At 55.1% G+C, this 26,779-nt stretch overlaps 8 protein-coding genes across 8 annotated transcripts; 3 read left to right on the top strand and 5 right to left on the bottom strand.

Moving 5' to 3' along the window:
* Positions 1-7,841: 7,841 nt before the first annotated feature.
* Positions 7,842-11,178, bottom strand: prp4 (Serine/threonine-protein kinase prp4; the record flags this gene model as incomplete). The annotated part of the gene is made up of 7 exons (XM_066152920.1): positions 7,842-8,063; positions 8,755-9,123; positions 9,178-10,058; positions 10,104-10,172; positions 10,220-10,330; positions 10,385-10,433; positions 10,483-11,178. The coding sequence occupies 7 exons, from the start codon at positions 11,176-11,178 to the stop codon at positions 7,842-7,844; spliced, it is 2,397 nt and encodes a 798-aa protein (XP_066007827.1).
* Positions 11,179-12,038: 860 nt separating this feature from the next.
* Positions 12,039-12,356, top strand: tma7 (Translation machinery-associated protein 7; the record flags this gene model as incomplete). The annotated part of the gene is made up of 3 exons (XM_032036105.1): positions 12,039-12,060; positions 12,119-12,208; positions 12,262-12,356. 3 exons carry the CDS (start codon positions 12,039-12,041, stop codon positions 12,354-12,356), a joined length of 207 nt encoding a protein of 68 aa, XP_031884884.1.
* A 945-nt stretch (positions 12,357-13,301) lies between these two features.
* On the top strand, positions 13,302-14,328 carry IZH2 (ADIPOR-like receptor IZH2; the record flags this gene model as incomplete). The annotated part of the gene is made up of 2 exons (XM_032036104.1): positions 13,302-13,883; positions 13,939-14,328. The coding sequence occupies 2 exons, from the start codon at positions 13,302-13,304 to the stop codon at positions 14,326-14,328; spliced, it is 972 nt and encodes a 323-aa protein (XP_031884889.1).
* Positions 14,329-14,402: 74 nt separating this feature from the next.
* On the bottom strand, positions 14,403-16,660 carry sfc6 (Transcription factor tau subunit sfc6; the record flags this gene model as incomplete). Its single annotated transcript, XM_032036103.1, has 2 exons — positions 14,403-15,439; positions 15,487-16,660. 2 exons carry the CDS (start codon positions 16,658-16,660, stop codon positions 14,403-14,405), a joined length of 2,211 nt encoding a protein of 736 aa, XP_031884890.1.
* A 2,687-nt stretch (positions 16,661-19,347) lies between these two features.
* CGGC5_v013378 (uncharacterized protein) lies at positions 19,348-21,356 on the bottom strand (the record flags this gene model as incomplete). Its single annotated transcript, XM_066152919.1, has 6 exons — positions 19,348-19,362; positions 19,430-19,739; positions 19,797-20,094; positions 20,571-20,741; positions 20,793-20,881; positions 20,935-21,356. The coding sequence occupies 6 exons, from the start codon at positions 21,354-21,356 to the stop codon at positions 19,348-19,350; spliced, it is 1,305 nt and encodes a 434-aa protein (XP_066007763.1).
* A 1,020-nt stretch (positions 21,357-22,376) lies between these two features.
* tim44 (Mitochondrial import inner membrane translocase subunit tim44) lies at positions 22,377-24,057 on the bottom strand (the record flags this gene model as incomplete). Its single annotated transcript, XM_032036101.1, has 2 exons — positions 22,377-23,052; positions 23,102-24,057. The coding sequence occupies 2 exons, from the start codon at positions 24,055-24,057 to the stop codon at positions 22,377-22,379; spliced, it is 1,632 nt and encodes a 543-aa protein (XP_031884888.1).
* A 420-nt stretch (positions 24,058-24,477) lies between these two features.
* On the top strand, positions 24,478-25,209 carry CGGC5_v013376 (mitochondrial 37S ribosomal protein uS11m; the record flags this gene model as incomplete). The annotated part of the gene is made up of 1 exon (XM_032036099.1): positions 24,478-25,209. One exon carries the CDS (start codon positions 24,478-24,480, stop codon positions 25,207-25,209), a length of 732 nt encoding a protein of 243 aa, XP_031884924.1.
* A 233-nt stretch (positions 25,210-25,442) lies between these two features.
* On the bottom strand, positions 25,443-26,241 carry sdu1 (DeSI-like protein sdu1; the record flags this gene model as incomplete). The annotated part of the gene is made up of 2 exons (XM_032036098.1): positions 25,443-26,093; positions 26,158-26,241. The coding sequence occupies 2 exons, from the start codon at positions 26,239-26,241 to the stop codon at positions 25,443-25,445; spliced, it is 735 nt and encodes a 244-aa protein (XP_031884923.1).
* Between the last annotated feature and the right edge of the window lie 538 nt (positions 26,242-26,779).

Raw genomic sequence — 26,779 nt, 5'->3', positions numbered from 1 at the left:
CTGAGGATTCATGAGCATGTCGTGTCTTTCTCTGGATAAGACATATTTGTCCCCAGGCGGGCGTGTAAGACCGGACTATCTGTTCCAAGCGACGGTAGCACAGCTAGTCGACCAGTCAGCCATCCACAGCATCGGACTAGAGCCCGCATGTCTCGTCAAAGATACACAAGTCGACAGCGGAGTTTACATTCTCACCCCGAGCAATACACATGTTCGCCTCGCTCACAACATGTGGCGCAGCGTGCTCAAGATTTCAAGAATTCCATGATGATGCAGCAGCCTTGAATCAAAGATGAAGGACCCTTGCAATACTCACAGACCTGAGACCTGAGCAATCACGGACTCGCGGCCCTGTCAAATGTCACATCGTAGCATGTTCCCCCACGGTCTTACTGACGAGGCGGGCCTGCGTTCCCGCACAAACTCCTGCATGAAGTAAGTCAGCCGGAATTTTCAACATCGCGGGCGCGACATGCTTCGTGTGGACAGGGTTGGTGAAGGCGACGGGCCACTCCAACAGTCCGATCAAGATCCAGCCTTGTCTTTCGCAGCAAGCTTGGACTCCCATGTGGTCCGACGCTGCTCGCAACGTACCTCAAACATGCGAGACCAGGCCAACCTGCCACTCACGGAGGCGATCTGTTCATGCGATCCCCGGGACTGCTTCGAACAAGCAAGCAAACCCGTCAGGGTGGATTGCGGCAAGGGCGCTTTCCTTGTTTGACGATGGCAATACCGTTTAGGTTTCTTGCATCCTGTGCCTTTCAATTTGAACATGGCTCCAAGTATCATGGCTACAACATATAGCCAATATCATCGGCATTTTCCTATGTTATAGGTGTTCCTAGCGGTGCAACCTTGTAAAATAAGCCGATCATATACGGTTCTTTAGCCCTGGAACACAATCCAAGGCAAGGACCTAGCGCTCATCAAATCCTACCGCGACTCCCGGAAACCGAAGCTTGGGACGTGAGGCATTGCAGATATACAACATTTTGGTTATCACATATCGCAACAAATTGCCTCGTGTTAGCAATGAAGCTTCGCCAAACCGACGGGCAATAAGGAAGCAAGCGGCACGCTAGTGATAACTGTAGGGCAGCGACAGGGGTTGACCGAAATCAACGGAGCGCCGCCGGTGAGATAGAACGTTCTTGGAATCAATATTGCAACCCTTGGACAGCGCCGGCCCCGTCCTGAACCACATGGCAATTTCGTTCTCCAGAAGCCAAGACCGAGCAACGGCCAGAACAAGCAGGAAGACCGTTGCTTGCCCTGTGACAAGATGGAGTTTGTTTCCTTTTCCTGTTGATATCACAGACTCGTCACAGGCAAACCGTCAGTCAGCTCTGCAAGCCACGGTCTCCCTGGGGCTGCTGCAGCTACCAATTCGGCGCTCACGCGTGACCCTATCAGCTTGCTTCTCTGCGCTGAGAGGATCGCAATTTGTGTTCGGTCGGCGCACTTACCAACGAGCCCCTTGCAAGCTGACCGAAGACGCAAACACGCTCAACCCGGCCTTGGCTGACGAAGGCCTCGACTGGCAGGGGTCCACACCGAGGCCGGGATGCCTCGGTCACAACTCGCATCGTCTCAAAAAACCTCAGACTCCTTCTCATCAGTCAGCGTCGGGAAGTCAAATTGGCCAGGTCAGGTGAGCGCGGCTGGTTCTTCCAATAGTGTCGCATTCCATCCCCTGCGCTAGCGGCAGCCCAGCGATCTGTGGTTGAGCACAAACGCTGCACTCGAGAGTTCACGGACTGCACGACGACGACTTCCAGTCAGTGACTCTTCTCACGAGACGAGGGAAGCATCCATCCCTGACGGGCCGTGTCATGGTCGATCCGTGCTCGTCGGGTTCCAGGAGGCCAGGCGCCAATGCCACTGCCCGTCAACATTCCCAAGCTGCGTCTTGAGCATCATAGGGGTCTTGAGGGTCCAAGCAGATTGAGACCCGGTGACGACGAGGCGCTGCCAGAGCGCAAAAGTTCGGAAGAAAGACTGAGCGCCGCGACGGCCTAGAACTCTGCAGACTTACACGATTAACGCTGTCGCGTCTATCTCGCGCACGACGGCATATCAGACACGGGTCCTTCATGAACCTGACCAATCCATTCGACACGCTTGCCACCCTGCACACAGGCAAACAAACCGTATCAACTGTCGCATTCTTATGGAACTAGCAAGGGCGTGTTGGTGTTGGTGATGGAGTTCGAGTGACTCAACTTCACACACGCACACGGACCTCTGTCTCCGGCGCCGAGGGAGCCGATCGCTGACGGGCGACTCCTTGGGAACTCTGATCCGCGCCGAGTTGGCCGGGGGTTTGACCGACTTGACGTTCGCTACGGAGCGTGGATGCTCCAAGTTGACAGAGTGTGAGTGGGTTTGACGGACCATTGCACTCAATCGGGGACAACGTTCTTGCAAGTTGCGAGTCCTGGAGAGTGCCAAAGAATTCCCACATTGACGGCTACCTACGCACCGGCTAGTCCGGGCACTCTAAGGAGAATTCGACTGGATCATGGATGGATGCAAGGCAGCGCCTTACTTTGCCACCTCCAGCTTTACGAAGTACTTTTTTCTGTGCGTTCCGCAAGGGCTTCTCTGCAGCCCGCGCTTCCATGCGAGGGAGCTGGTGCCAGGCAAAGAAGCTCGACAAGGACATCCCGTCACGCCGATAGGGTTCTTTCGACGAGCATTGGCCCAGCAAAAACAGAGTGCCAAACGAAACACTTGTCAACGGAGAACCCAAAATAATTCGCCGTTGAGTGTTCGTTGCATCGGCCGCCCCACACGGAGACCATGTCCTTGGAAGCCGTGGGGAATAAAGGGGATAACAATCAATGTTGGCGATTCAAACATCAAGGACACAGCCTCGCAAAACTCCACACCGCCCTCGTATACGTGAGGCACGGCTCAATGTGAGAAGCTCCCTCAGGACCGTTTGGGATGCGATGAGAGGCAATGGGGTGACGATGCAACATTGGGCATGACGAGGTGTAGTGCGGGCGAGGAGCATCGATCATCGTGCGAGTCATCATCAACTTGGCGTAAATATCGCATCACTGGCACTCGGACTGGTTCGCAGATCCGATTACATGCGTTCGCTTGATGTGCGTGGGATTCGCACTGTCCACCCGTCGTCTATCAGTTGATGAGAGCACCCCTAGGAGCTGAGCTGATACGACGACGGGCCTACCGTGTTGCGTGGACGAGCGACAAAGAGGGAAGGAGGGATTGGAGGAAGGCATCTCGATGGACAGAGGATCTTCGCTCTCGCCGTGATCTCATACCCTGCATCACCGACCCGCTGGGATTCACAGGAACCAACTGAAGATGGAAAGCATCTGCTCGCCAACTCCCGCGATTCGACCGGCCCATGAACCGGACAGTCGTGCCAGTGTCTCGACACCCAGCGCCTTCGGACGGCCGTCAATCCATCATTGGATCCATCCCGCGCAGATCGTTGCGTCCCACCTTGGGCGCCGCACATGTTCATCGGTCTGTGATTATGTCAAAGTCCATCAACAAACGGCGCTCAAACCGCCGTTCCAGAAAATCCTTCCGATCCATGAGGACGGCGCGCCTCAGCCCGTCAACAATCAACAATCGGAAAGCTAAGAAAAGCCCTACGAACGGCGCGCGGCGCACTACGGTGCGCGCCAGGGCCGTCCGCATGACCTCATCCCTTGCGTCAAGCGTGATCACAACGGCCGTCTGGGTCTCGAGGTCTGTCATTCTCGTCTTCTCCCGAGACACCAACAACGTGAGATGGGAAATTGGCGTGACGCCAGAGAGAGAATCCCTTCAGGGTCCGAAGCCAAGCCCCAACATGTTACATTCCAAGGGACTCTCTCTCACCCCTTACTAAGTGCCTAACCCCCTCAAGGGACCAGCGACACCTCTGACGAGGATCGTCACTCGCTTCACTCTGCGAATGGGCCACGATGCAAGCTTGAGATGATCTGCGCATTCTTTTCTTGGAAACCGGGCAAATGCTCTCCAAAATCTTGGACCAGGTACCTTCAGGGTCTACTGCGTACGGGGTCGAGCCAACCGGAAGAGTTGCAATCGCATGTTGCATCCCTCATTGCGCCAGCCCGCCCAACTGCCCCGCGATGCCCTAAACTTAATCATGTCCAGCCAGTCACGTTCTGGCACGAAGCAATCAAAAGTCACAGCGTCAGGGAAATGCCTCTGGGAAAGGCGCCCGCCTCGACCAACGGCGATCGCCCGTGGATATTGCATCTTGTTTAATCACCGGCGACGCCTAACAGCGCACTTTGCACAGGGCAGGGCGGCAGAGTCAGGACTCAGGACACCCCCGAGAATTAACTCAGGATGTAAGGCGAGCCGTCTCGTCTCCAACGGCGGCGGGCCCCCGGGGTCCCGTGTGCTGCTACTCAGTTGATTGATTAAGCGCATGTAGGAGAGTTGAACCCCCTTCCCCGCCTGGCTCCGTTCGGCGCTCCCGGAACCAGACCACCGATCAAGGCCGGCCGTAGCACACGACCAACCAACCCATCCACTGTCATCCCATCGGCCACCCGCATCGTACTACTACTGCCTGCGCTGCGAGGCGGCCGTCCGGCGCAGTGCGACAACGGCATTGCTGATCCCCCTTGCCCAGCTTCAGCTTTGCCTCAGCCAACCATTTACCCGCTGTTCGAATTGGGAGTGGATGAGAGCAAAAACAAGGCTACGGTCGTGTTGCCGTCGTGGACCCTTAGCAATCGGGAACTTGCATTCCCACACCGTCCTGCGACTCCCGTCGTCGGGCGCCGCATTGTGCTACATGATGGCCTTTTGTGGTCTTTTTGTCTCAAGAATTCATATGGTGTAATTTGCGCATTCTGCCTCGTCAAGAGAGGATACGGCGAAATAATTCGCTTTGATGGGATGCGCAGCTTTTTCTTTCCTAAGTGCATTTGCAACTACGCACTTAGACCTGTGACCACACCAGGTGGCATCGTAGAGGACAACGGGTGCACATTGAATAGAAGCTGAGCCAATCTGCTGCACCCAACCATCTAAGATCCTCGACGCGCCCGTCATCCTCCCCCTCGTGTAACCGCAATCAACGCGTGTGTATACGGTGCCGCACACCTGAATCCTGCCGCGGGGAACACTCACCTGAAAGCTGCACCTCAATCTCGACGCGGGCCAACATCGAGGCCGCCCGTCCGTTTTCCTCTTTGTGTGCGTGATAAAAGTAGATGGGGCGGCCCCCATCCCCAGAACGACTGGATGGGTTACCGCCTGGCTAGCCTTCTAGGACCCGGGAGGTTGGAACGGAGGCAAACACGTACGTATGCAGCGGCCAGGCAAACAAACATGATCTTGTTCGTTCCCTTCGGTTGGAACAAGGCAGTAGCAGCAGCCGTTGGGAACTTTGGGGAAACGGCTTGTTTGTCCTTTTTCTGGGGCGCGAGCTTGCGTGCGTAGCTTGCGAATCCTTTAAGCATGTCAGCCTCGCGTCCAGGCTGCAGCCGGGGCGTGTCTGTCAGGGATCCGTCATATGCGGATGCGTTGGGGAACCAACGTCTTGGACAAAAACGGCTTGCCGTATAGCTGAACGCAGTGCTCTCGTGGGAAGGAAGGGTTGATGCTGCTATGCATAGGTTCACGGAGAGAGAGACTGGCATACGATGGCCCCCGAAGCACAGCATATTGATTAGACGCCGGGAAGCCAACGGCGAGGATTTGGGGGTTTTCTGCATGCAGCTCGCCGCGGGAGTCAAATTCTGTTCCTTCATGCGGGGTGGGCGACGTAGATGACTCCCAGGTCTGGCGTATCGCCTGCGTGCGTGCGAGTTTAGATCATGCTTGGTTTTATTATTACTATCTACGTTGTGCATGTTGGGTCAATATTCACGACTTTGGAGATTTAGTTTGGGGTCGATGGATGCATATGTGGTCCTCCCTTCGGCGACCTGAGGTACGTCGTGGGGTCTTTTCACTGGATACATTGAAGCTGGAAGGATTTTCGATAATGAGCCAGTACAGACAGAAATTCGTGTTGCTCATGTGATGTAAGTCGGCTGCGCGAAGGGGGGTCTGGCATTGATACCGCGGGGTGGCTGTGACCAACAAGGCCAGGCAGGCTTGCTTGGGTTGAGATTCCTCGTTGCTCGGAGGGGCGGTCTAGACCGAGTTGACTGTGCCTCGTGCGGGCAGGTTGAGTGACACAACGCCGGGCGTGTGGGCATGAGTTACATGAGCGAATATGTAAACACCCAGAGTACTTCACGACCAGAACCAGGAGACCCGAAAGCCAGACGTGAGGTTGGTCACGATGACTCTCGGGGTCGAGCAATAGAGCTGGGACATGCGCTTACACGCTCACGGGCATCAGATCGATCACATATGTCCAGTTAGACATAGACTTTCCTTGCTGCCAAAAATTGTTTGTATGTGTAATGAAGGGTGAAGCTATTCAAGGGGCGATGGCAATTATTGTGGACTCGGACGAACCCTTCGGTGGCCTCACGCAGGTAATGTCCAAGGATCATCACCGACCTACAGACGAAGATAATCCTGACATTCAACCCCATCTCTCGAGCGTCTCTTCATGATCAGACCTCAGGGTTCTCAACACCAGAACCCCTATATCCCATCTCATCAGCGGGCCAGGCACACGCGTCTACTCGCAGCGCCATGCCATCTTTCCCCTGAATGTAAAGCTGTAGCGCTCTCTCTCTATCGGATCGCATCAACCGACCGCTCTCTTCGGTCTTCATACCGAAAACCCGAAGCGCCCCTACCTCCATCCCTTCGCGCTTATCCCACAGGGAACCACCACCGTCCGTGAACATATTTGTCAAGACAAGAAACCACGCCTCCATGGGCGAACAACTCCAAACGCCCCCCATTCATCTGTATATCCATCCATTTACATGTTTCGCCGCCAGCATTCGTAATATCAAAGTCCCCGTGTCATCCTCGTCTGTTCCCGACATCAGGCCGCGTTTGAGGGGTTGTGGGAAACAGACGCCCCCGCGCACGGGAGAGGTTCGCTCACCTTGTCTGAAGAAATCACCTCACAAAGGTTATCTACTGCAGTCGCTGCAGAATCATTGGATTGGGGGTAAGGGGATCAGAGTATACCTCGCCTCTTGGATGCATCAACATCTCTTCGTGAAGACATACGCTGGTAGGGTCGTCATATCCAAGCCTTTGTATTATCAAAACACCACATCAGCTGAATATATGAATAGTATCAGGGCATTGTCAAAATGGCTGACGACGACGACAAGTTTAGCAAAGGTACGTGGGCATTGTGGCAATGACGAAAAGAAATTGAGGGTCTTGTAGGGATGGCGACGTGTCCCTGGAGAAAGACAAGAGCCTCTGAAAGTTAAATCTTGATGTATCCGGACAGCCACAAGAGCTTCGCTCTCCTCCGACGCAAGGTAGGGGGTGGGTGATAACACCAGTCTACCACCTCACTAGAATGCACTCTGCATCTGCAACTCGCCCCAAGCAGTAAAGCCGGCGAAGAAGGCCACATCGTCGGGCATACGCAAGAACAGACGGATTAAGGCCGCATATCACGATATCTCTCAAACACGGCTGCCTCGTCGCTTACAGGTGATATGCACACTGCAAAGCGCATGCGCTTCAAGAGTGGACACGAGTTCGATGTCGCCATTGCTTCTACATCTAGAACCTCTAGAAGCCCTCCCCGCTAATGCAGCCCTGTAGCACCGCCTCGATGATAACTGTTTTTCTCCTTCTCCTAGTAGCAAAGATACGCCCTCCCCAAACCGTTACTATACATAGCTTCTCTCTCCACCATGCCGTCCTTGACATCAGCAACAACAAAGACCCCACTGTACCTAACGCTTTGCCGGCGCAGACCTGGCCGTGAAGAAGGGGTGCTTCAGCGCGTCGGCTGGCTTGATCCGCTTCTCCGGGTTCAGCGTAAGGCAGTGCTCAAGCAGGTCGACGAAGTGGTTCAGGTCCCTTGTCTCGGCGTCGTTCATGCCCGCTGAAGCGGCGAAGAGGCGGGTGCGCAGGTCACGCGTCGGTTTAACGACGGGCAGGACCCTGACGGTAGTCTGTGAGGCGCAGATATGTTAGTCTCGTCATTCTTGCAGTCCATTTTCAAGAACGAGTGCGAACCAGGGTGCAGAGGTTAAGGAAGGGGCGTGGTAGCGGGGTCCTCAGCTGCCAACTGCAAACTGTCACAGGTGACAAATTGATGGCAAATATGTTGGACCCTAGGTGCAGAGCGGGAGTAGGGAGACGAAACAGGGGCGAAGGAGCTTTGGCGGCAAAAGATGGGATGGTGAGGCCGTGACAACAGATTTGCTCGAGCTTCCACGCGCGTATGCATTCCTCCGAAGTTGGGACTGACGTCTGGCTCCTCAACGTATCCTGATCCGGACCAGGTCCAAGCTGTTCATGCGAGTCCGAACGGTCCGAAAATGGTTGGTTGGAGGTGGTCTGCGCAGGCCATGGCCACCGGGGCCCGCGTTCCGGGGCGCTCGGGCCTGAGATGCCGACCTCAGGTTGCTCAAAGTGGAGACATGCATACGCATGTGCAGCCGCGCCTCAGTGCTCAGCGCTTACAGCCGCACTCCGCCTCCAGGCTAAATCTCCTCGGTCCTGCAAAAATAGCATCGGATGTGGTGATTTGGCCGCGTGGGGAGGGCATGAAACATGCGTATGCACAGGCGTTGGGAATATGGGGAAAGGGGAAGGGTATGCAACAAGGAATAGCAAACAACAGCGATCGATACGACGTACCTTTCCAAGAACCTTGTCTCTTTCCATGCTCACGAAGTTGCCCTGCTCGTCGAAATGCATGGGCGCTAATTGCCCTCGCTTGTACAGCTTAGGCGTGATCTTTCCGCGGATCTCCATGATGGCCTTGAGCATCTGGTTGTTGCTGTCGCCGGCAAAGAGGATCTTGCCGGTGTACAACTCGTACAGGGTGCAGCCGATGGACCACATGTCGATGCTGTAGTCGTAGGGCATACCGAGAATGATCTCCGGTGCTCTGTAGAAGCGACTGACGAGGTACGGGGTGATTTCGTTGTGCGCCGTGGCAGCGTCGGATTTGTCGATACCTGTTCCCAGATCGCAGATCTTCAACACGTTACGACTTTCATTGACCTGTGAATGGTAAGCATTGTCTTCATATTTGGCTCTGAGACCGGGGTTACTAACCAGAATGTTGTCAGGCTTGAGATCGGCGTGGATAACGCTGCATTTCCTCATGTGTGCCAAACCGATGAAGATCTGATGAGCGTATGCTCGAGTCGCAACCAGGTTGATGCCGACGTTGTTGCCAAACTTCTTCAAGACCTCACGCAGGTTAAGACTGAGGTTCTCAAAAGCCATACACAGATGACCCTTATGGTCAAAGTGCCGCTCGAACTTGACGATGTGTTTGCGGTTGTCCGGATCAGCGTCGTTGAGCTTCTGGAGAATGGCGATTTCGGTAAATCCACCCTTTCTCAGCGCGTCGTTGTTTCTCATGATCTTGATAGCGACGAGTTTCTTGTTCGTGATGTCCACTGCGCGAGCGACACCGGAGAACATACCCTTTCCGAGGGCCGACTGGACCTGGTAACGCCCGTTGAGGATCTCACCAATGCGAAGCTTGTAATATCCGTCCTTGTCATCGCCTTCGAGGATGGCGCCGTTCGGCTGACCAAGCGCAGGCGAGGCCTTGGTTTCGTCGACCGCGAGGACCTTTGAGGGCTTGGGAGCGGCGTACTTGTCATCGTCAAAGTCCTCGGCAAACATGTCGAAGTCATCATCTTCCTCATCACCAGTTGACTTCTCAGCTGGAGGCTCTTCGGGTTGCTCTTCAGGCTGGACTTCGGGCTGGGTCTCGAGCGCTTCGCCGTGCATACCGACATTGCCATGCCGCCTTTCGTCGCGCCTCTCGTCTTCCTTCATGTCCACTGTAGGGTCATAGTCCGCAGCAGAGGGACCATCTTCCTCTGTAGCCTTACCACCTCCATGCGTGTTCATCAGATCCGTCTCGTTCACGATGTCGATCGTACCCGGAGAGCTTCCATCTTGTGCTGGTGACCCAATATCTGAACGCTTAGTGGGAGTAGCGTAGCTGGGCATGGGCTTCTCACCTGAAATCGGGGTATCAACATCCCCGCCTGGCGTGCCTTGGCGCGCTGGTGTAGATACTGCGGACTTGTCTGACGCATGCAAAGCATGCACGAGGAGCGGTGTAGCGGAGCTAGACTTAGCCAGGAGTTCATCTCGGCGTCGACGTCGGCGTTCAATCTCAGCCTCTTCATCAACAACCATGGGTTCCTCGAAGTCTTGCTCGGGCTCGGCTTCGGCTTGTGGAGCTCTATGGGGTGACGTCAGCATGCGCGGTTCAAAAGACTTTCCCAAGGAAACGTACGGCTGATTCTGAGATGGTCCCGCACTGCCGTTACTTTGGTCTGCAGAGTCTTTCACAGGTTTAGCATCTCCTCTGGAAGCACGGAAATCCTTTCCTACAGCGCCTCCGTTGGTCGAGTAACCGTTTCGGGTGTCTCGGTCGCGGTGATCCTCGTACTTCAAGCCGCGGAAAGAGTCCGAGAGACGATCCCGTCCGCTGTCTCTTGAGTAGCGATCGTCGCGGCCGCGTTCGTTGCGCTGAGGAGGGCGGTATGGCGACCTAGTGCGATTACGCGCTCTCTTATCGGGGTACCTGTCCCTCTCACGGTCACGGTCCCTCTCTCGCTCCCGATATCGGTCCCTGTCCCTGTCCCTGTCCCTTTCACGGCTTCGGTCTCTGTCGTGATCGTCGTAGGCGAGATTCGAGCCGCGCGAGGGCGGGCGATCCAGGTCCTCATAGGAAACGCGGCTGCGACGGTAATCATCGCGCGGGCCGTCCTCGTAATGCACGCGGAAGCGGCGCGTGTCCTGTCGTCCTCCTCTGTCTCCACCGGCGTAGTCACGCTCGTCGCGGGAGCGCTTGAATCCGCGGGGCGGCGGCGACCGGCTGCGTCTCGATGACGACGAGTTGTAGTTGCTGGCGGTGTGGTGTCTGGGGTGGGAGTCGTGCTCGGGAGATTTGGAGGCCGAGTATCTACCTCGGGTTCTGTCTTGACGGTCAACACCGTTTCCTTCAAACTTCTTCGGCAGTGAAGTTGCCTTCAAATCCACAGCGTCATTCTCAACGATCTCGCCTTCGTCCGAACTCGACGCCATGTTTGTGCGGTGCTGTGTAGCGCAAGGAGCTCCCTCTTCTTTTCAAAAGTGTGTAGTACGTATTGTAAAGCAGGACCCGCCAGAGGGAAGGTTCCCCTAGGTCTTTTGCGCGCGCAGAAGCAGCAGCGACGTGTCAGCAGAGATCACTTGAAGATCGTATGTGCGGCAGGAATAGTTTGCGAACCGGATGTCTATGTCGACTCAGCTCATGGGGAATGGTTTGGGAGAAGCCAGACGACACGCAGTAGGGCCGGAGCAGAGCAGGATGGGAGAAAAGATGGGGGAAGTAGGAGCTGTTTGTATAATGCAACGCAGAGACGACAGAGGCAAGGGGTGTGTTGTTTTGTTTGTCGACGTAGCAGAGGTGGATTCAGCGATCAAGGGTCGAAACGGGTATTGTGGCCCTGGTTGCGCTGAAGATGCTGGTCGGCGGTCTGCTGGCTGGCTAGCTATCTGCAGTGCGCTGGGATGATGAAATGCGACGAGACGAATTTTGGTAGGCGACCAGACACGCCTGTCGGAGAAACCTGGGTGGCACGGAACAGACGTCAGGCGTGGAATGTTCCGAGGGGACCCGCAGAGGTGGGGAGATCATTAATGATGGATAAGTGAATAAGCACCTCAAGTACGCTTATCGAGAAGCCTATCGCTCTATCCGTGGACCCTTTGCCGCTGACCGATTTCTCCAGGAGGGGCATTTTTCACCCCACGCTCGACCTCTTCTGCGCCGCCGCGTCTTTCTCGTTTCCTCTCCCCGTTAGACTTTCTCGAACTCGAAATCTGCGACGCCAGCCTTGCTACCCTCAGCACTCCACGGCCAAGTTGACCCACGTCCCAGATACCCACGACAACTCTTCAAAATGGGTGGCGCAAACCGCGAAGGTAAGTTTCTTGTCTCCGTTTCCGTGCTGTCTCTCGCATGCTGACGGACTCTCTGCAGGTGGCAAGGCCAAGCCTCTCAAGGCTGCGAAGAAGCAGAACAAGGACCTCGACGAGGACGATCTCGCCTTCCTCGAGAAGAAGCGCGCCGGTATGTTCCACCACGGAACGCCTCGATCGCGCAACCTACTAACAACGATGCAGAGGAGAAGGCTCGCAAGGACATGGCCGCCAAGGCTGGCGGCAAGGGACCTCTGAATACCGGTGCCCAGGGCATCAAGAAGTCCGGCAAGAAATAAGCAGCGTCTTCCCGTTCAAGGCGAGACAGGAGTTATCGCGAGGAGACAGCCAGCAAGCGTGTTCTGCTTCCAACCAGACAGGCAGATTTTGCAGCAATTTTCCAGGCGGCTAGGCGGAGCGCATTCTTTTACATACCTACACGAGCATGCAATGAAATGATTAACGTACTCCTGCAAGTTTACTGGCAAAGAGAATAAACTCGAGCCGCCTGATGCGCTCCGGGGGTGCGTGGGGCATGGGTGATGCCAGCGCACGCTCGACATGTCTCTCATGCCTTGAAGTGCACAGCCAACACCACCTGAATCCTAGGGCGGTTTTGACTCGGTCGCGAGACTTGGGTTGACACAACATGCTTAAAAACCAAATGAACTGGGGGAGAAGGATTCTCGTATGTTTTTTTCCATGGGGTGGTTGTCTGGAGTTGGTTCCCGTGCGAAACGTCCCGCGTGCAGATGCTGATCCCTTTACCCACAAGACCCTTCGCACAGCACCTCGTCTCCATCCAGTGTCCGTCTCACGGCGCTGCACGCCTCTCGCGTCCAAAGATGGTGTAAAAGAAGAAGAAGAAATAGGGGAACTGCTCCGCCGCGGTGGGCAGTCTCACCGACGGACCGACCCATAGGCGGTAACCTGCTGTCCGGGTGTCCGCCCCTCCACTTGGCGCCAGCTGAGAGTCCCCGATCGGAGCACTTTCAACGGCCTCGGAGCCGCTCCGTTGCCATCTTTTTTCCAGCATGTGGAAATCCCAACAATTCCATCGCATCCCACCCGTTAGGGACCCGCCGCAAGGGAACATCACCACCACGTATAAGCCCACTCATCCGCAACGGCTCATGATGAACTTCAATCTTGCACAACATAGACTCACTGCTTTCACGTCGAATACTCCACACTCATTGTACACCAGACTGTAGATTTGTTCCATTTCGGAATCATCGCGCAAGATGACTGCAACCGCCGAGGACTCTGGTCTCAAAAACCGCAAACCAAACAACACCAGCAGCAACACCAGTGAATCCCTTCTCGAGACAGTAGAACACAAGGCCGCGGACCTCGAACAAAAAATCGAACGCGCCCTCCTCATCCTCTGGGACGACCTCCCCCACTGGCGACGCGACAACGCCTTCATCATCTCCGGTTACCGCCCAGACTCAAACTCCTACCTCGGCTCCTTCAAAAGCCTGGGCTACCTCCACAACGAGTCCGTCAACATCTGGTCCCACCTCCTCGGTGCCGTCGCCTTCCTCTTCGGCGGGGCGTTCCTGTACACCGTCATCGCCCCCCGCTATGAGTCCGCATCGGCCGCCGACCTCTTCGTCTTCGCCTGCTTCTTCTCCGGCGCCGTGGCCTGCCTCGGCATGTCCGCCACCTACCACGCCCTCTGCAACCACTCCCCCGAGGTCGCGAAATGGGGCAACAAGCTGGATTACTCGGGCATCGTGTTCCTCATCGTCGGCAGCTACGTGCCAGCTCTGTACTACGGCTTCTTCTGTCACACCAACTTGATGAAGGTCTACCTCAGCACGGTAAGTCCTCTATTCCCTCGTATAAGTCACTGTCGACGTCGCTCACACCGCACAGATTGTCCTGCTGGGTCTCGGCTGCGGCATGGTCTCTTGGCTCGAGCACTTCCGCACGCCTCAGTACCGCACCTTCCGCGCCTGCATGTTCGTCGCCCTCGGCACCTCAGGCGTCGTGCCCGTCATCCACGGCCTGACCGTGTACGGCCGGGCGGAAATGGAGAACCGCATGAGCCTGAGCTGGGTAGTCCTGCACGGCGCAATGTACATCTTTGGCGCGTTCCTGTACGCCGCGCGCTGGCCGGAGCGTAGTTATCCTCGCACCTTCGACATCTGGGGCAGCTCGCACCAGATCTTCCACTTCTTCGTGGTCCTCGCGGCGGCGACGCATTTGTACGGCATGGCGAAGGCGTTTGATTACCACCACACCGTCATGGGGTCGCAGTGTTAAAACCGATAGAGTAATGACGCGCATTGTAAAGATAGAGGTAATTGTGTAATAAAGGGTATCATTTATGCCAAAGTCTAGCACTCTACGCCCAGATCCATCACCCTCACCAGGCCCGAGGCCATCGCCACCGCAGCCCAACACGAGGTCTCCTGGTTCGGGTTCCACGCCATCGTCGTGACTCTCGTTAACGCTTCCGAGAGAACGGCTCTAGTCGGGTCTGCAAAGTGTCCGTCGCCCTCCTCCTGGCCGCCCTGCACGTCCGCATCCTCTTCTTCCTCGACTGCACCAGCCTTGGCTTTGCCCTTAGCTTTCCCCTTGGCCTTCCCTTTGCCCTTTTTGTCCTTCTTCTTGTTGGTCGCAACCTTGCTCTTCCATGTATCCACCTTAGGGTTGACATTGGGAACTGGGCGGAAACCTTGCAAGATCCTCGACACGCCGCGACAGCCCTGCTCGTTGCCGTTCACTTGCTGGACCGACGGTGGCAGCCTCTCGCGCGGGATGTATGTGTGCTCCAACACCTTGATCTTGTGCCCGAAGTGATGCTTCGAAGCAAAGATCCTGTTTCCGGGATTCGCAGCCCACACCGTCCCGTCGAGGTACCCAACCAGCACGAACGGATGGTGCAGGCCCACCGCAAGGCACGTAGGCAGCCTGTCGCCGTCCATGACCTTGCGCACCTGCGCCGCGTACCATCGCGAGTGGATGAACCCGACCGACGCGTTCAGCGGGTTTGCAGAGGGCACGGTACTAAAGAACCCTCGGAGATGGTCATTCCACTGAAGGAGGTTCGGCTGCGGGCTGATAGCGAAGCAGGGGAAGCTCGTCCTTTCGCAGGATGGGTCGGACAGGTCGACGAGAGTGGTGTAGCCGGCGATCGGGGTCGAGGCGACAAGGTACGGGCTTGAGGGGTAGGCAGTGTCGATGTGCATCACGTAGGTGGAGTGCACGTCGTGACGGGAGAGGCAGACGCGCGGGGCGATGGACCAGAGGGTTAGAGAGCCGTCGGAGTGGCCTGTTACGAGGCGGTTTGTGGTGACCCAGGCGAAGCAGGTAACGGTGACGTTTGTTTCCGATGGGAGACCCAGAGATACGATCTTGTGTTCGAGCTTGGCTACATAGTGTTAGGGTATTGCTTCCGCAAAGGAAAGAGTGACTTACTGAAGGAGTCTTGCTTGTCGCTATTGATATCCTTGACTGAGACGACATGGACTTGACCATCACCACAGAGTAGTGCCATCAGACCCAGTGAGCCGTCATCCGTGAATGGGATGGGACACCATTTGATTCTCTTGACTCTTCCCCAATCTGAGCAAATGGTACGAGCCAGCTTTGCCGGGCGGTTCTGCGGGTATAGCATGCCGTTTTTGTCCGTCCGACCGTGGAGCTCCCACAGCTGGATAGTGCCCTTTTGCTCATCAAACGAATCCTCGGCATCGAGCTGCTGGTCAGTGTGCGGGCTGACAGCGAGCGCAAGAATCTGCGAGTCTCCTTCTCCTCTGAGAGCCCAGTCCATACTGATCACAAGGCCACCGACATCGAACATCCACCCAGCAACCTTCTCATCCGCCTCTCCTTCCATAGGCAGCTCGGATTCAGAAAGCACCAAGCACTCATGTGGCGCAATCTTCACCTCCTTCTGCTCCGGGTACGGCCCAAGAACCATCTTCAACTCGCCGTCGGGCTTCACCCTCCACTCCTCAGCCTCCCCACGACTCATCTCCCTCTCCGCGCCCGTCACCCCCTCTCCACCGCTTACCCTCGCGAACCACACTTTCGAGACTTCGGCCTGCTCTTCCAAATGCCCCTCCTCAAGCCAGGGACTCGACACAGGACAGGCATCGCCGCCAGGCACCTTGCTCGGCAAGACACCGTACGCCGCCCACCGACTCAGCAACCATCCCGCAATCCCGATCGCCTCCTCATCGGGCCCATAAAAGTAGTCCAGGATCTGATTCCTCTGACCGCGTTTCAGCGCGCCGGTGTAATACCGCGTCGGGCGCCCGTCTGCGTGGTACTTCTCCAGCGCCGCCATGTCCGCCTGCCGTTTGCGCAGGCCGGCTGAGCTGGTGTACGCGGGGCGTTCGTCATCCTCGTCGTCAAAATCCCGGTTGACTCCGTCAATTGCGAGAGACGACGGGTCTTCTGCCTCGAAATCGTCGTCACCGCCGCCGTCAAGGTCCATGCGTTCGTCTTCATCGTCTTCCGGGTCTGGTGGGGGCGCCTCAAAATTGTCGTCATCGAGGTCCTCGTGGGCCTCGGGTGGCTCTCCATCTGAGTCGTAGTCTATAACGGCTACGCGCCGCGTTTTGTTACGGGGGCGCGTTCGCACCATTTTGGTGGTGATGTAGGTGAGCTTGGCGTTGACGGGAGTAAAAAGATCCGCCTGAGGTGAAGTTTGATGATTGTGGTGGGTGCACAGTGTACACAGTGTAAATATGAGACTCCTCCGGTAAATACTTGAATGCGGGCGGATTTAGCGCCCAGCGCTTGCATACGAATGAACCTTACATTGGACAATACCCCAATAAGTTTTAAAGTATGCTTAGGTAGAAGCAACAGCCTATTGTATGCAGAAAAAGTGTACTTTAGTGTAATGAAAGATTAGAAGCTTAATTAATAAGAAGTATATCAAGGTTGGGTAGAATAGAAGAGAAGAAGACAGGAAACACCTATCAGCAGGTGTATTAATCATCTATCTTTCTATGAATGAAACATGAGGCTAAGCTCAATGAATCCAGTCGCCTTGCCCTCAGCAGCCTGCTTCATGAGCTCCTGGTAAACGGGGTCCTTGGTCTAGTAGTACTCTATGTCCCTATTTACTCATTAACCTCCCTTTAAACCTCTAGAGAACTATCTTATCAGGGGCCGAACTCACGCCTCATTCGTAAAAGTAATCTAGGAAACAACGCTCCATAGTTGAGATCCCGGGACGTCGGTGAGCGTCTTGCACCTTTTCTGAAGTGCTGTCGAGAAGATTTGGGCGACTGAAGCTCCACCATAGTGTCCTTGTGTTTACATCGCCTTTGTAAGCAGCCTCAAACTCTAGGTAGAACGTAAATGCGTCCATGCATTGTCGTTTACTGGTCGTATAGATCCGAGATATCCCTCGGTGTTCTGTGGATTCCTGATAGTGCGACGAGTGATCGTCGCCTAATAAACGATGCTTCAACAAGAGAACAACCACCTCGTACAACGACAAATCATAACTATCTGATGAATCCCAATCATCTAGCTTGAATGTACCCAAGAAAAACGACAGAGGGAAGATATCTTTACTATTTTTGTGTGTCGGTATGAATGTCACAAAAGCGCCCACCTTATTATCCAAACGGTCGAGAACATTGGCAGCTTCTAAGTTGAGTGATCGAAGGTAAAGAGAGCGCAACGAATCCGAACTGAAAGGATCGTGCAGCTTACGGCGAAGCTCACGCACCAATAGTAAGTAACGCATGATAGGGTGCCCGAGCTTCCGCGCTAACTGGAAACTTTCGTCCCGAGAAAGGTGACTGAAGCCCGGCGTGTTCCGAGAGAACAGGCCAATTTCCAGGCCATATTGGGAAATCATTGATGGCGACGACCGACTTTTACCAGGTAACCCAGGTAATCCGAAGAGCTTGGCTCGAGCCCCGTAACTAACCAACATCTCGTAGAGGTGTTGGATCACTTGCCTATTGCGCAGAAATTATGTGAGATGAGCCGCGCGAACTCGCTTCTGTAAAGCAGCCATGCTTGCAAGTTGGTCCGTCAGTTGAGCCATGAGAAGTACCGGAATTTCAGCAATCGTGCTTCCAGAATTCAACCCTGCGTCATCTCCTAGTAAACGCAGGGTGTGTCTCCCGTGCGCAATAGCAGCCATCAGAAAGCGACTTGATAACCCTATCGGGATGTGTGGTAGCAAAGAAGCAAAACACACAGCGTCGCCCCTTTTGACTGCGAGTTTCAACGCTCTAATAAAGGTTCCAAACTTAATTCCAGTCTTAGAACGGTTCTTAAGTAGGGCTGACATGACTGAGGAGTAAGCATGATTCGAGGCGAAACGGAAGCACTTGTTGTAAAGGATATCACGAGACCCTATGCGAGGTACCTCAGCGTAGCGCACGAGTGCTTCAAGAGCCCAGTGTAGATCCCACTTAGTAGCGGACGTAATGATTCCTTCGAGCCTGTTTGCTGACTTGTTCGCTGCCCCAGAGTGAGGATGCCCGATCAGGGCATGAAGTAGCACTTGGCCATCTTTGATTTTGCCGTTTCGTTGAGTTGCTTCCAAAGCCCGGACAATGTTGACGTCGCTGAAATTGTCTAGCGATAGCGTCAATAATCTCATGACATTGGCGTCATGATATCTTGCCGCGAGAATGATGTCAGAACCTTCGCCTTCACAACAGCCATTGAGAAGCACCTTGGCCATCCCGCCTTGTCGTCTTCTCAAGGCTAAAGTCAGGCTCTGCTCCCAGCGGACACCAAAGCTTGCAAGAAGATTTATGGTAGGAATATGCTCGGCGATGACGGCTGCCTCTGTTGCAGACAAGTGGCGAGGTAGATGAAAGGTGCTTTTAGGTCGCTTTTGGAGAATGATCCTTGCTAATTCGACGAGTTTGCACAGAGTTACGTGGAATTTGGGATAACACGTAACAAATTCTGCGTGTCCAAGTTCATTTCCAGTTGCGTACGGAGACTCCTTGAACGAACCGAACTCAAGACTTAAATCTTCTGCCAACCAATAAATCTGGCCGTTCTGAATCCAATAGAACGAGACATTGGGTGACTGTAGCATGTCCGCAGCCAGCTGGAGGGCTTCTTGTGATCCTTGTCCTCGAGCCTGTGCCGCATGTTCAGGCCAGTAATTACAGGCATAATGCTGCACGGGAAGGTCCAAGTCCAGGCCCTTGTGTCGTGCTGTCTGGTAACAGTGGTGGATGTATGCGACACAGCTTTCCAAAATGATCGAGTGTGCCAGCCCAGCCTCGAAAGGTAAATCCATTTCTTGTACGGGAAAGGTGCGTTTTGAGAGGAGATATTCCTTTACGGAGAAATGGGCTAATGTGAGGGTGTGTCGACGAGCTGAAGGTTGGTGGCCTTCTTCAAGTTCCGGTTGTGCAACTACAAGACCCGACAGAATTTCCACAATATCGGCTGGATTCATCTGCCGATCCGCCTCCACTGGTTGCTGAGATCTGGCTTCGATGATGCATGCTTCGGCAACCTCCTCGACGAACATGGGACGGGCTGCAAAGCACAGCCACTTCAACGCTCTGCTAGCTTCCTGGGTATACATGGAATCAAGTCGACTTAGAATTCGGTCGTATGTGCCGTAGAGATCGCGCGGGAGGCTTTCCAAAACTCTCATGACATCGTAGGGGCGAAATAGTCTCAGCTTCTTCAGATGCTGCATTTGAAGGGCGGTCCATCGAAACCTTGTTGGTTCTCTGTCAGTATGTAGAAACCTCAGAGGATGAGGGGATGCTACTTACATGCCATTGGATTGATACACGAGCTTATGTCTTATTTGATCCTTGATTCTCTCTGGAAGCAAGTTCAATCCAGAATGAAGTTTCAGCTGAACCATGATGTAGCTCTCGATGTCGGACAAGATGTTCTTTCTTTCCATGCCGAAGCGCTTCCAGCCTTGAGCAATCGGAAAGCTGTTCGCAACGTCTCTTTCGTATCTGCCGGTGAACAGGATATGAATATGATCAGATGGTGTCATACTCGCCACAGTATGAATGATCTCAATGATCGAATCCCGCAGTGATCCTTGTGGGATTTCATCTAATCCATCGAATATTATGAATACGTTGTTCGGCCTCTCCGAAGGGCTTGTCTGAGCATTATCTGGGTTTCCAGCGATCCTTCTTAGCATAGATAGTAATGTAGTTCTGAGCTCCTTGCGAGATGGTCTCGAAGGAAAGTTTCTTGAATATAATGCACCAAGCTCTGGAGCAGTATCACTATCTCTCCATAGTTGACAAATGAGAGAGCGAAGAAGCAAGTCTATGTCGTGAATGGGTATGTTGTCGAATGCAAAATAGTAATAAGCAAGTCTTGGGTTATCGCTCGAGGCCTCAAGATGCTTTTTGACCGTTTCGACAATCGTGGAACTAGCCCTCACCTGGTCAGCTGTCAGGAATGCGATCGGGGAAAGTGTTGGCTTACCAAAGGACTGTTTTCCCAGCACCAGCTAGAGTGTGTTAATTTTGTTACAGTTGTTCCCAAGTCTCGTTGAAAAGAGTCGAGGTGGTACTCACCACCGCCATGAAGCCAAAGACGGGATCTTGGTTGAGATATCCACTGCACAAAAACATCACCGTTAACGAACCAACCTCCGGTCCCTCGTTCACGTAAAGTAGCTGCGTGGTCGTGTGAAGATACATGGTCTGGAGGGTCAAGCCAGTCCCAGAACTCCTTGCGCTGGAATCCTTCTTGCTGTTAGTCATCTTGGCCGGGGCTACAGGAGTAGCCGGTCTTACTCTTCCATCCTTCATCCTGCTTGCTATCCATCACGGCAACGGCATCTTGTAGAGACGTATGTCGGCCTTGTCCTTCGGCAATGGTGTTCCTGTGTTGCTAGTTAGCGAGCCCGACGGCAGGCAAGGACGATAGCCGACTTACAATGTCAGAACTTGCATAGCTAAGCTCAAATCATCGGTCATGTCCGCAACGAAACCCATGAAATGAGATATGGTGCCCGCCCGGAAAGGGTAGCAGGCGCGACGGCCCATCTGCCGCAACTTCTGCAGCACGGTGGAGGGTGGCCCATGATCCCTCACCTTCTTCAGCAACGTCTCCATCTTCTCTGCGCTTCCCTTGAGATTGTCACATACGTCGTTTATCGTGGAAACCAAACTTGGATCTAGATGGGGCTTCAGGAGAACTGACTTCAAGTGATCAAGCATGGTAGTCAGCCGCTGTATCGCCTCTCGGAACTGCGTTACGTCATCATCACAGTCTTTCCATGACTTATAGTACTCCTTCATCCCTCCAAGAACCTGGAGCGAAAGACCGACTACCGCGAGCGCCGTGCCGGGGTCCATGACGTAAGATTGGCTCTCCAGAGAACAATAAAGGAGGACCTTTCGGCCAGGTTGCGCTGACAGCAGACGGTATTAAAGTATTTGTGGCAGCGGAACGCCTTGCGAGTTGCCTGTTCATGCCTGTGCATGCCTTGGCACATCTGCATGTCTGAGGTGTCCAATGTGGCTCAATCTGGATCGCCCCCTACAGTTGGTAAGCAGCTCGTACCGGCCAGATCTTGACTCCAGGACAAGGAACAGTTGAGAGCACAGGCCGCCGCGGCCACAAGGATAGATTCAGATACGCAAAAACGGTAATCAAGTAGGAGATCACCCAAGACCTAATCGTGGCAGAAATCGAGATCGCCTAACTTTGCTATGTCTGCGCAGTTATATTTCCTGTGCACTTGATTACTACTATCGAAAGCGATAGTAGCGACAGCAATAGCAAGGACGAGGACGAGGACGACTCTAACGACGATAACAATAGAAGCGACGACGACGACGACAAGGTCGACGGTAGTGGAGTGATTAGAGTGTAGCTACAGGAAAAGTAGTCGCTCTAGCACAGGAAAAATAGGCGGTCTCCAGAAACACGTGGCTGAGGACATTCAGTCTTTGTGATATTACATGTCAAATATGTCAACTCGGCCTCCCTCGCAGAACAGGCCTTTTTTCCCCCATCATCTTCTACACGTACACATAAATAGCCTCCAAGAGCGGCGTTGGTTTTTTGTTTCTCTCTCTCGTTCCGGCGCCACGCAAGTCGCCCAAAAGTTCGCCAGTCCCATATGCCCCTCCCGTTCTAATTTTTTTGTACAGGTAGTAAAAACACTTTTTCGGTGGCTTTGTGTAAAAAGGGAGTTTGTCGAGGGTGTGTGCATGGGAGGAGGAGGGGAGGGGGGTCTTCATTCATTCATTCATCCCACCGAAATCCTCTCTCTCGCCCGTGCCCCGCGTGCGTGAAAACATACCATCTTATTGATATAAGACGTAAAAAGTAGGAGGGAAGTAATTTTGGGTTTTTGTTTGGATGTTCCTTTAGTAGTAGTCCTTTCCGCTCTTCTGCATCTCAATGAGACGCCATCCTCTCGTCTCGGGGTTGCTGACGTCGTCGGGCACACGGGTGATGCCGATGGCGTACGTGACGAGCTGGACCTTATCCTCCATACCGGCCGCGAGCTCGCCGCTCTTGGCGTTGCGGTAGACGTGCACCTCCTGCGTCCTGCAGGTGATGACGAAGACGGGAATCTCGCCGGGGTCGAGCATGCGCGCGCGCACAATGTCGACGTGGCGGATGTCAAGAATCTTGCCGTCGGACTTGAGGCCGGCCTGCAGGTACTGCTTGGTCAGGGCCTCGTAGACGGAGTACTGCGCCTCGGAGAGCCACAGCTTGAGGGTCGGGACGTCGCCCTTGACGTAGGCGTCGAGGACCTCGGGGAGGATGTACTCGCGGAGCTCCTTGAGGAAGGGCTCGGTCTGGAAGTTGGGGTCCATGGAGCGGAACTTCTTGATGACCTGCGCCGTCTCGTTCTCGGCGAAGAAGCCGCCAATCTTGTCCGTGACCAGGCGCGCCGTCTCGATGAGGGGGTTGTCGGACTCGCGGTAGACCTTGCCGGCGTTGAAGAAGCCCTGGGCGAACTTGTTGCCGTCCTTGAACTCGTTCCAGGCCTCCTTCCAGGCGGCGTCCTTGTGCAGGGTGACGTTGGTGCCGGCGCTTGTAGCGGTCAGTAAACTTCCGGGCATAGCGGAGGCTGCCAACTTACTTGGGGTCCTCCTCCATGATCACGGGCTTGCCGTGCTTGGCCTGCTCGGCTTCGCGCTTCTTCCTGCGCTCCTCCTTCTCGACCCAGCCACCGTAGCGCGAACTGCTGCCATCGTCGATGACATCCTTGACGTTCTTGTACGCCTCGGTCTCGCGGAGGGGCTTCGTCGCCTTGTCGAGAGCGTCTCCGGTAACGTTGGCGACCTTGCGGACGCCCTTCATGGCGGTGGTATCCCACGTCCATGCGGCACCCTTTCCGATCGCACCAGCCGTAGTCTTGACAGCGCTACTGGCGGCCGACGACAGAGCTCCGGTGGACTTCTCGTAGGCCTCGCGGGCTTTCCTCACGCGCTCGCTCTCGGTGAAGTCCTGGATCTCACCAGACAGCGCCTTCGTCGACTCGTTCCACTCCTTGGACTTGCTGAACTCGGCCTGCATAGTCTCCGTGAAAACCTGCCATGGCGTCTTGTCACCGTGGGGTGGAGGGGGCGGGGCATCCTCCTTCTTCTGCTTCTTGTCGCCCTGCTCACCCTCCTTGCCCTCCTCTTGCCCCTCAGTCTTCTCGCCCTCCTCTTGCTTCTTCTCGGTCGACTCCTCCTTGGCCTCGGACTCGGCGTCCTTGGGCTTGGTCTCCTCGGCCTTTGCGCTTTCCTCGGGCGTCTTGGGCTTCTCGGTCTGCTGTTTCTGGAGCTGTCCGGCCGTCAAGTGGAAAGAGCGGCATTGCATCGAACTCGAGATGGATCGCACATCTTCGGGGAGGAACTGTGATCGCAGGGGTGTGGGTCGGAGGGCGGATTGTTGTCGTGAAAAGACCAGCGCAGCGTTGCCGCTGAGGTCTGTCGAGAGTAACCGGCAATACGAGGGCGTCCTGCCGTGGTTCTGTGCCGCCCGCGCTGAAGCTCTAATAAGAGATGCACTATGAGGATTTCTCCTCGCCGACTGCACGAGGGAGTTCATGTTGAAAAATTCCAAGCTTACCGCCTCCCGACGATAAGCAAAGGCGGAAGAAAAAAGGGAGGGAGGGACAGGGCGGCGAAAAGGTGTAGATGACGATTTGCGGCAGCGGGCGGAGGAGGGACGGGCTGGCAGCAGAGAAATTTTGGCTCACGGGCAACGAGGGACTAGTCGGGGCCCAGAATTGGGATGGAAGCTCTGCGATTTCGGTTGAAGGCGGAGCGCGGAAAAAATCTGGGCCCCTGTTCAACCGAAGACAACCCGGCGGGCACACGGCCAATCAGAACCGGCGAATGCCTCCAGACTTTGCGAATTCGAGCTGTCAATTTTGCCCGTCCAAAAACTTCACGGGCCGTCGTCAGTGTCGTCAAACCAACCCCCGCCGCCGCCCTCCCACCGAACGGAAGGCGAACACGCACAACGATGAGTTCCGCATCATCGACCCGCCTCCTGGCGAGGTCGCTCTTCCAGAATGCCGCCGCCGCCCGCCCCGCGACCGCGACCCGAATTTCGCCCTTCCTCCAATCCTTCTCCCAGACCACGGCGCACCGCGCCGACGAACCTTCCGATGCGAAGAAGGGAGGCCAGGACCTCCTCAATGCCATGTATGGTAGCTCGAGGGCCGCACCGGCCGCCTTCCAGACTCCAGCAGAGCAACCAAAGGCTGCCTCGACCCCCGGTAACCTGTCCCAGAGCCTGCTCTTCGACACCCTCAACCGCGCCTCGAACGGCAAGTCTGGTCTGGGCGCTCTCGACAACCTGATGGAGGAGCAGGAGGACCGCCTCGAACCGTTCCACATGCACATTCTCTCGCACAAGCACAACACACACGTCACCGTCACGAAGCCCGACCGCGGCGCCATCATCTCCATGTCGACAGGCAACATCGGCTTCAAGAAGTCCAAGAGGAAATCCTACGATGCGGCATACCAATTGACGAAGTACGTTCTGGAGAGACTGAGCTACATGGGATGGCACAAGAAGATCAACAAGCTCGAGGTTGTGTTGAGAGGATTCGGCCAGGGAAGAGAAGCAGCCGTGAAGGTTCTCATGGCCCCCGAGGGCAAGATTTGGCGCCAGAAGGTTGTTCGTGTGGCAGATTCGACCAGGTTGAAGTTTGGTGGAACAAGGAGTCAGAAGCCCAGGCGTGTCTAGAAGAGCAGCAGCGGAGGAAGAGGCGAACAGACGCCAACTACATGCATGTACAATACGTGTACGACTGTATCATATATCACAACGAGCAACTTTACCTGCATTCTGTGGTTCAAGATGCAAATGTCTCCAACTCCTATGGTATCAAGTGCTATACGCCGCTCAAACAAAACGCCCGCCTACAACGCCGAACCATGATCCCGTCTTTCCCTCATACAACATGACCTTTAGCCGTTCTACTTCTTCTGGTCTGGCGCTCTTTCTGCAGCAGGCAAATTACGGCCACCGGTGTCGCGGACAGCCTTCTTCCCTTTCCCGTTGCCGCCCCGCCGGCGCTCCTCTTCGCTGTCCCAGTCGGCATCTCCGGAATTCTTGGAATTCTCAGTCAGGAATCTCGGAGGCGACTGCTTGAGCATCCTAGAGCCCTCGTGAGCATGGTCGTCCTCCTCCTCTAAAAGCGCGCCGTCGGCGGTATCGTATTCGGGTGGGTCGATCCAGTCCCGGGGAACGACGCAGGGCAATGCGACTCCGATGCTTGCCGCTCGGTTCAGCCAGCCGGGACCGGGTCGACCGGTCAGTTTCTTACACAGATACGATGTGAAGTGGTTGCAATTCTTGGTCAAGAGGTTGTATGAAGTTCCGAGGAAGTCCTTTGACGCCTCTTCGAGAATCGCGTTGATTTCGACCTGGGTCGCAAAGGTAAAACCGTGGAGAATCTCCGACTTGAAGGTGCCGCCGGGGGGCTCGGTCTTAGGCTTCGTCCAGTACACTCCGGTGATGCCGCGCCTTTCGTGGCCGCCGTATGCGTATTCTTTGCCATTGATCACAACGCCCGAGTGCAGCAGCGAGGCGCCAACCGTCCAGAGAACCGAAGAGAGTCTTCCTGGCTGCAGGACACTGTTAGCGATGCCGACACACGGTGATCGGCAGGTAGTGGGTCCATCAACTTACAGGAAGCAGATCGTAGACGTGGATTGTGACTTCCGTCTTTTGAAGCGACAAGGTTGAGCGGTGATTGCTCGAGCGAGGAGGCATCTTCGGCTGGCGACCTTGAAGGCGGCGTTGTAGGCGGTTGAAAGTTGGTGTATTACGTCGTACTACAGCAGCGCGAATCGTAAGAGGAGGGGCGACGGCAGAGCAGGACGAAACGGAGGCGGAAGGCAGAGCAGACCACAGGTTGGGTTAAACATACACGTCGAAGCTCCGGGATAAAGATTGAAGCCGTTTCACAAGTGAAAGAAGCAGTTCCGGCGAGTTGAAAGGTGCAGGCTGAGGGAATTGGCGAAGGGGGAAACAAGCAGCGCACACAATGCAGTCGTCGACGAAAGGCCGCAAGGCATGTCGCAGCTGGTAACCTTGGGCCTGGCTCGGGCGGTGCTCGGCGCAGATGCGGGCGTCAGCGAGGTAAGTTGGGTGGTGTAACTGAACCGGCGCTGGCTGACTGGCAATGCTAACTTGGAAGCCTAGGCGACCTGACTTGCCTGGGGGCAGCAGTCATCAGTGAATCAGTCCTGCACTATCCGTACCTAGGCACCCGGACGGCACCGAGGAAGCCCACCTTACGAACTGAAAG

The sequence above is a fragment of the Colletotrichum fructicola genome (genome assembly GCF_000319635.2).
Source record: "Colletotrichum fructicola Nara gc5 chromosome Unknown KSG_Nara_v1_contig08, whole genome shotgun sequence".
Lineage (NCBI taxonomy): Eukaryota > Fungi > Ascomycota > Sordariomycetes > Glomerellales > Glomerellaceae > Colletotrichum > Colletotrichum fructicola.
The sequence above is the reverse complement of the archived record's forward strand: the minus strand, read 5'-3'. Positions and strand labels throughout refer to the sequence as shown.